Here is a 9,220-nt window from a genome sequence, read left to right as displayed (position 1 = left end):
GATCATTTCTGTTAGATCTCAATTAAAAAATCTATAATCAACACGAAAAGATGACAAACGAATTAGATATGAGTAACCAAATGATAAAGTGAAGTAAAAATCGACATTTGTGGAGACACTTGGTTACTCATATATTATTAATAATGTCTGCAATAACAAAAAATCACATAACGCCGAGGAAATGATAAGGCGAAGGGTACAATTATGTTTTTACCAGATGAATGGCACTACATACGGAAAAACTAAATCGTCAATGCAATCTCGTTACTCGTCATTTAGGAAATTAACAATTTGACGGTCCAATTGTCTATCAATCCTTGATAATTAAAGCACACTGGACTGTCAAGGGTTAAATATGAGTGAGTGCGAAAATTCGAAATAATTCACTTTTTAAATACTTTACGTACAACCACCGTGACCTCCGATGCATCTCGCTGTGTGCGGAATCCAGAAAATTGATTAAAAAAAAGAAGAAATAGCGTTTATTTATATTAAATTAGCATTTATTCTAGGTAGAACGCAAAAAGTGCAGAAGTAATTGAATTACGTTGCAATTTTCAATAAAAAATTTTGTGGAAATAGTAATTGTACAAACCTTCAACAAGCCATTCTCCTGAGGCTCCCCAACCAGTGCAGACGCCAAAATGATTGATAGGGATTGGTGCTGAGTCGTAGTAATTCAAGAACGGCATCTGTTCACCTTCCTTGCCAACGGTTATATTTCCTCCTTGCCATCTGGAATCCAGATTATCAATGGTAATTATTTCATTCAACAAATGTTGAATGGAAATATCATTTATTATTCAATTCCTCAAAGTCAGTTACCGGATCCAGAATCCACGAAGTTCATCGGCACTCAAGATTCCGGGAGTGTCCATCTCCGCCACATCAGGCTTAGACCTATTTTTACGGATGACAGACTTGCTGTTGCCCCATCCTCCGACGAAGACCTAAAAATTTGCCATTAAATTTCATCCACCGGCCACGAAGAGACGAGTGATAATCTGGGAATAATTCCTCAAATTTTCTAAGAAAAATATGATGAAGAAATATTGGTAAGTTTACCTCATACATTGACTCGGTCTCATATGGCCCAGTGGTGAGGGCAATGTGGGCATCATTGGGGGCCCTTACACGAAACTGGATTTGACCGCTGGAGCACGGATAGAATTTGTACTCCAATTTATCCTCAGTCGTAAGAGCTGCAAGATGAATGCTAATAAATCCCTAGATAACATTATTAGCTATTTCCTGATTGGACTGGCAATTGAATTGACTTTCAAGAATTTTATTCCGCGATGATAGTAATAGATACCGAAAAACTGAAAAATTATTGAAACTTCCAAAATTGCTCACGTCATTTACATTCGTCCATATTATCTGATTATATACTAGATCCCAGTGAAATGTTACTCCCAATAAACTATATTATTTCCGGAACTTCAGTTGTTAGAAACTAGGTCAATCTGGTCATAAAAGCAGCAAATTCCCGGAAAGTTCAAGGAGAAAATCATCTTCGGAGTTATTTTTCCTCGGAAGCATAAAACGTCCGAAGTGGGTCAGCTCAGGATTGGATACTTGCACTAGTACAGAGATCGATAAATACGTATTCTACTTGTCAGCACTTGCAATCGTCTGACCTTAAAAGACAACCACATTTACTGCGTTAACAAAATAGAATCGAGAGAATGCAATCCCCTATCTGGTGCCCCAGTTTGACCCAAAAAAAAAATGAACTTCTGTACGACAGCAATTACCGAGGGAATGATTACTCATTTCGCAAAGTACATGACAGCGATGACAATTGAATCGATAAAAGGGCTGTTGGATGATTTAAACGTTTAACCTGTGGGATCACCCCAAATCATCACTGAGGTGATGTCATTTTGCATTTTAAAGTCACCAGTCTCATAATCCGAAGAATGTTACATCAATTGTAATTCAAATGCCAACAGATGCTAAACATATGTGTATTATCGTGGATCTATTGAGGCATTCGGCCTTCAATACCGATACTCAATTTATTTCGTAACTTGAGAAGATTTATTCACATTAGAAAAATGAAGTTAATTTATTTCTTTAGAATTTTATGGGAAAGTATTAGATTTATAATAATTCTGTAAAAAAATCTAAGAAATGATGTTCGAATAATTAATTAGAAAATTTTTTAATACATTATATTTATTATTCATTTTCTGGCACATCTTTTTTTATTTGTCACTCAGATCTAGAGATATTTTTCACACACGCAGGAGAGACGTAGTAAGGCAATTAGAATTTAAAATGATCGTTCTTGTGAAACACTAAAAGACATGAGAAATAGCACATATGCAGCAGATAGGCTCATTAACGGGAAAAGTTGAAGAGTTTTTGAAATTTTTCGCTGAATATCTTCATGACCTATAAAATTCCCTTCTAATTGACGCATTGAAAACCGTTTATAATTTCGTGATAGCTCATAAATTCGAGTCACCACGAGAAAATAAACACCCATTGTTCCTCGCGTATTTACAACACGGAAAACCAACATTAACATGAAACATTCATGACCAAAACATCTGGAAATGGAGCGATCTAAATCGAGGGCAAAATGACGACACTTGACAATAGCAAATTGTCATCCCAAATTCCAAAGATTGATTAGCCTTCAACGAAGATCTGGAGCGCATTACACCAACGCAATTAACATAACAATGTGAAAATTAGGAGTAATTGAGACAATTTCGTGTGATTACGTAATGGGTAAATCAGTGGAAGGCTAAAAATGTCGTCTATCAAAGAGTCCCACTGTCATTCATTATATTGTAACTGATCTATAAATGTTAAACTACTGTTTGCGTTTATCGGGGCATAAATTTCATATCAAACCAAACCGTAGGAACTTCCTCATGAGGTGCTTCACTGCTCTCAGGGGATTAGAAGCTTTGGATGAATGATTTTCAGGTGATTATTACTGGTGTACTGCCATTGTATTTCAATTTGCCTAGTAACAGAGAGCACCTTTCTCCCACACGGAAACTCTAGATTGCAACGGGTGTGTCTACTTTTTTTTTCTTTTTTTCTTTTAGTAACGGACTAACTCTCTGGCAAAGATTCCTGTCAGTGACCTCGCATAGCGACGGTTGCAGTGTGATTGCCTTCGATTTAACTCATTAAAAATATCTCGTTTGATGAGTACAGGAGGAAATGCTCAGGATGAATCGGACAAATTCCTGTGATGCTAGATCATGATTATCTCAAAAAATATCCCAAGAAAAAATCAACATCTCAAGTTCATACATTTTTTGTCAATTTTTTTTAAACATAAAAAATGATAATATAAGAGATAATAATAATATTTTAATTCTAATTATTGTTATTGTAGTGAAGCGGTAAACTAGTCATTTATCTCCGGATTTGAAAATTCCACTGGACATAGTGATTTCTGATTAATTTAATTTCTTGTGTGAATAATTAATATTGTTGCATTAAGTAATGGAGGAGTCACTCGTTTCTCAGGATTATTTTTAGTAATGATTCTAGTCTTGAAGTCATTGAGCAGGAAATGGTTTGAAGAAATTCCGACTCAATATTCATTGCGCAACAGAATGTGTGAGTGCGATCCAAGGACACCAGTGAGTGATGACGCGATTCTAGAATTTTTCGCTAAAATCGAATATTTCGATATAATGTGGGATAATATAACTGAGGAATGCCAGATTTATAGGGATCATAAACAGAGAATGAAGCTTTCTCAAATAATCTTGACTGGGGGGAAACATTCCTGTGTAGGTCTCGACAGAGAATTTGATTTTGCTGACCGATGGAAATCGAGAATTGAATCGCCGACCGGCAAAATATGGCATGATATATCAAACCGCGCCCAAGAATTATATTTAGAAACGCACGAAAATCCCAACGAGTTAGAAACACAAATCCTGTTTTCGACATTTTCCATTGAGCTTTGATATTCTTTTCTCCTCGTGGGGCCAATTTAGAATCACTAATTGGAAATCCAAAAATATCAGTCACTACTTTCCTAAAATGGTGTCCACTGAAAACAAGATTTTAGAATAATTCAAAAACGTGAACCTTGATCAGTTGATTTAAATAATAATGAAGTCAACTACGAATATCTCTCGATCTATGATTGAAAAATTCTTTTGGAGGCCTTTCTTGTAGCTTGAATTCCACTCGGGAAGAAAAATCTCAAGGGCTAGTTCTTTAACTGCGTTAATTTTCGAGATATTCAAATTTAAATTGACGATCCGTAGCGCAAGTGCAATGAGAATGAAAAATGTATGTGATAATTAGTGAACTTACACACTGCCATGGCGTCGCGTATTTTAATAGGCTCGTGATACAAGTGGACACTTCGAGTTGTTGAGCTGTACTGCGTCGGTTGGAAGACAACGTAATCCTTCGAACAGAATCGCGAAATCGCGATTCACCGGCGCATGCGCTGTACATCTTCCCGGCAATTTCCGAACAATTATTACTTGTCGCGTGAGTCATCAGTCCCGATGACAACAGCCCGATGACATAGAAAATGTTTTTCTAATCCTCATAAAATTGTCGATTTATTGGCGATGAACATTTTTTTTCCGCATCCAACTATAGAATAAAGTTGATTTCGAATAATAAACAGGAAGGATAAAAATAGCGCTCATGGCCGTACGAGCACTATTTTTATCAATTATAATATTCTTACTGGATTTCATTTGGTAATTGATAATTCATCGGATGGAATAATCCGGACATGCCGGCTCACCAAATTCCCGTTAAGGAATGTATATCTGTAGTAATCTTATTATAGATGATGATTAATGTAAGCAACTTATCAGGGTAACTGTCGATGATAAACATTCGGATCAATGTAAATTCCGGTTAACATTCAGTCGTTCTTGCGTCATCAGCTTCGATTAAAGCAATGATCTAATATTCTTAATGAAAATCTCGAAAATTGAAAAAAGAAAAACAAACGGTGTTGGATCATAATTATATATTTATTATATATTAATATACACTATATTATTTTCTATTATTAAAATGGTACAATCAAAAAAATATTGTTCCAAATATTATACAAAAATGAAAATTATAAATCAGTAAATATTGTTTTTATTGAAAAAAAAATGAATGATGGCGAGGGATCGAACCCTAGCAGTCCGTGTGCCAGTTAAGGACGTTGCCCGTTAGACAACGCGCTCATTATAAAATCATAATTTCATTAGGAGTATATCTTCAATATATTGAATGTTTTTTTTCAGTAAAAAAAAATTAATAAATTTCAGTAAAACAAATAAAAAATAAAAAGCATTCATAGTGCAAAAAATAAAATTCACCCCGTCGACTTGGACACCCCAGCATTGCGTGTTGCGCCCTCCCTCTCTTGGGGTGCAGTACTACGATGCAGTTGGGGTCACTCAAACCCCCAGAACTGAGCCTCTACTTCAGTCAATCCTCTTTGGTTAGACTGGTTCTGTGGACGGTGTTCGGGTTCGATCACATGAACCCGTTGTTCGTTCAAGTAGTGATAAATTTCTGTAAATATAATTATAATTTTCTATCTGATTATTTTCTACTCACCCGGTCGATGCTCTACGAATTCATGAGGTACTTTGACCTCAATTTTTACCCCTAACGAAGTGAAACGAGTGACAAGAGAACATGCAACAATGAAGATCAACGAAGTTCTCGGAGTTTGTGTTATTTTACATTATCTCGGTGGTGTTCGCACTACTCTTTTGTTGATAAACGTCAAGAATCAAGTGAGTGATCGTCGAATTCATTGTTTACTTACATATAATTAGCCCAACGAATTACTCTTAATCTCAATTGCACTCGACTGCACATAACCTCCATGAACTGTCAGAAAACCAATATTACCAATAATATTCGTCAGCCGTTCTTTTGCAATTGATCAAATTTATTCATTTGTGCTTTATAAATTTAAGGGTGGTGATATATTTCTCGAAACAATCACTTCAAATGTCACTGAAGACATGATAACCCTCGAATTCCAAAGATCCGATGGAACACTCGTCACGCAATTGATTGATTTCAGAAATGTAAGTAAAAATAATGGAAATATTTTTCAACTTTAAATTTGAAACGAAATGAAAATGTTATTATGGTTAAAATAAATTGCAGGAAGTTCAAGTAATGAAAGCTCTAGTCCTTGGTGAAGAGGAACGAGGACAAAATCAGTACCAAGTCATGTGTTTTGTGAATCATTTTTATAAAATGGATTTTATATCGTCTGATGCGATGGCCAAATTGAGGCAGAAAAATCCAGGCACCATTCGAGTTGCTGATGAGGACAGGGGGTACACGAATTACACGATGGATTTATTTTTGGACGTATCAAAGTCAAGCATTATTTCCAAGCATATTGCTACGTTGTGTACCGAAGCAGCTGACTCAACATACACGAGGAGAGAAGATCTGAAGCAGTGGGTTCAGAGACCAGGTGAATATTATTTTTTATGGTAACTCATTAAAATTCTCCTTGAAAATTTATCAAGAAAAATGTATGAGTTAAGATACGGTGAATCGTTCGTGAGGTTTTTGATTTCGCAATATCTCCCTCGAGGAGACTGGGCCGTCCAATTTCCTTAAACTTTAAAAGAACAATATTTTGAAATAATAAGTCAACAAATATATTTCAACAACAGAATGTGTCATATTCTGTAGAAAATATATCAGGTTTTTAAAACAGAAGTTCATTTGAGAATTAAATTAGTCAACTGACGAGTGGAAAAAAATTATCCTGTCAAAGAATAATCAATAGCTTTTTATCAACAATTTGTTTTTATTGAAAACTGTCGCTAGGTACTTCTGAATCAATGCTACTGGCAGCTGTACGAAATTTCACCTCTTTACCATCCCCATCCCAAGGAACAAATACAACGAGATCACCAGGAATAACGAAATGTGCAGACACATCGAATTTATGGGTCTCGTGTTCGTGCTCTCTCGAGTTATGCATTGGCTGGTATCCATGCGGATTAAAATTCTGCAAAGGTAAAAGTGATGGCAAGAAATTGCCAGCAACCTACAGGTGTGGTATAAAGACATGTAAAAAGTATTTCATATTTTCTTACTATTCCAAAATGAAACAAAACTGCATGTGGGATGAATGACATTTACGTTCGCGTTAGAGCTGTTTGATAATTCAATGCTCTCTCACGCGGTTAAGCATCTCTATGCACCACATGAACAAATTCGTGATATATTTGCAATAACTTTCATATCTTTACCCCAAAAAAACGTTTTTTTGTTCAATCAATTAGGCATATCAAGACTTTTAACATGAATTTGTAACTTTAATTCATTATATTAATAATTGTTTCAATGGAATTTGCCAATTGGTCGATGGAAAAAAATTCTCCTGCCAGGAAATTTTATATACTATTTCTGTATGTCAATTTCAATACTCCCACTCAATTCAGTGTTGAAAAAATGAATCATTTGGTAAACAGCGAAGAAAGTATTTTGCAATTTGTCTTGCCTTTATTTCTACTTGATTCCAATGAATGTTCTAACTGTTTTCCTCTGTCGTTTGATTAGAAAACCATTTGTGAAAGACTGTAAAATCTGTCCATTTGATATGTAAATTTACCACAAATAGATTTAGATGAGACATAACACAATCAAATTTGGAATTCAACTCTACGAGAAACTTGAGAATCATTTCATCGACAATAACGCGAGGAACGGTCGATATTTAAACATTGCCGAACGAATTTAAGAATTTGAGAATTCACGAGTTGAAACACCCACCAAAATTAATGTACTCCTGTCTGTAAATAGAAACTGTATATAATTGTAATTAAATTGTAAATTGCAGGGATCTAATTATCACTCCATTAATTCTGCATTGGGAATAAGTTAATTTATTCAATTTGTACATTGGTCACTGATTGCAGGAGAACAGATGACAGACTCTGGGTAATTAATTTATGCTGAAAAAATTGCGAGAGCATTTTTGTTATTGTTTCATATATTCAATTGATGTAATTACCTCCGATGAAGTTGCATTTCAATGTATGAATAATATTCCCCATCAATGTCAGTCAATCTAGGGAATAACAGGTGAAGTTTATTGTAATGAAGCTCTCTGGTAATTTTTAATCGACAAATGTAATTCTCCTCAATACCCAGACCAGCATTTTCATGGAGAAATATCTGCCAAATGTTTCCCAGTTATAAAATTTTGTTCCTATATTATATTTTTTAATTTTTATAATTCAAGAATGAGGGCAGGTGAATGATAATTGAGATTTTACCGACATGATTCGAATTTCGTGCTTTTATCTATTTTTTTATTATTGTTAAATTTTTTTAAATGAAAAAAAAAAATTTATTACTCAGTAAAAAATGTTAATATTAAGAAAATTCCTCGAAAAACATCAAATTAAATGGAAAGCTGAGTATTTGGGATTTTACAAGGATAACATGAATTTATTTAATTTCTACTATTTTTAAACTATTCCAAATGGAATTTTCAGTTTTATTACCCAAAAGATATTGTAATATTTAATTCCCAGCGAACAAGAAACAAAAATCATGTGATTGTTGCGAGACCAGTGAATCCTTTGAAAAAAAACACAATGATATTGAGTCCACACATGACGAATACAAAAAAAAAGAAATTATTTAAACAAACACTGAAAGCATAAAGATATTTCCCGGGGGAAATGCCTCCAAATTGTAAAAACTCGATCAATTCCTCGTCTCTACATAATGACACAAAAACCAATAGCAATTATGTACTATATAAGACCTTTTTTGCTCTACACACGACATAATTAACCCATATACATATTTTTATAAATATTTAATAAAGAGAAAAGCCAATGACATCAACCACCTGAGTTTCTTGGTGAAAATATCAAGTTCATTTATTACATTATTTTTCTTTTGTAGTTACACTGTAGAAACTATGCCTGTGATTATTCATTGTGTAAAAGTACCTAATAATTGCCTACATGTCCCGTTCAAATGCGTCAACGAGAGATTGCCTCAAAACTCCTACCCCTAAACTCATAAAATAATCCTTAACAATCATGATTAAACTCAAGATTAAACAAAAAATCATTCTGAAAGACGATTAAATCATCTAAATACCATCGAACAAATCTACTCGTCGACTCAACAGTTAACACACTCCAGTAATCCTCTATTTACAAAAAAAAAAACGCTCCCAACACAATTTATTTATCTCAATAATCATATA

The 9,220-nt window shown here is 34.3% G+C and overlaps 2 protein-coding genes across 2 annotated transcripts; one reads left to right on the top strand and one right to left on the bottom strand.

The window, feature by feature from the left end:
- Positions 1-407: 407 nt before the first annotated feature.
- LOC105267778 (uncharacterized) lies at positions 408-4,408 on the bottom strand (the record flags this gene model as incomplete). The annotated part of the gene is given in 5 exon segments (XM_011306865.1): positions 408-434; positions 596-735; positions 826-950; positions 1,066-1,202; positions 4,303-4,408. Coding segments are annotated over 5 exon segments (439 nt in total), but the record flags the coding sequence as incomplete, so codon positions are not given.
- Positions 4,409-5,452: 1,044 nt separating this feature from the next.
- Positions 5,453-8,884, top strand: oaf (out at first). Its single transcript, XM_011306864.1, has 4 exons — positions 5,453-5,750; positions 5,937-6,050; positions 6,133-6,451; positions 6,814-8,884. The coding sequence occupies exons 1-4, from the start codon at positions 5,658-5,660 to the stop codon at positions 7,122-7,124; spliced, it is 837 nt and encodes a 278-aa protein (XP_011305166.1). The 5' UTR covers positions 5,453-5,657; the 3' UTR covers positions 7,125-8,884.
- Positions 8,885-9,220: the final 336 nt, after the last annotated feature.

Source organism: Fopius arisanus, unplaced genomic scaffold (genome assembly GCF_000806365.1).
Source record: "Fopius arisanus strain USDA-PBARC FA_bdor unplaced genomic scaffold, ASM80636v1 scaffold00050, whole genome shotgun sequence".
NCBI classification, from domain to species: domain Eukaryota; kingdom Metazoa; phylum Arthropoda; class Insecta; order Hymenoptera; family Braconidae; genus Fopius; species Fopius arisanus.
Note: the sequence above shows the minus strand (reverse complement) of the source record. Positions and strands in the feature narration are given on the sequence as shown.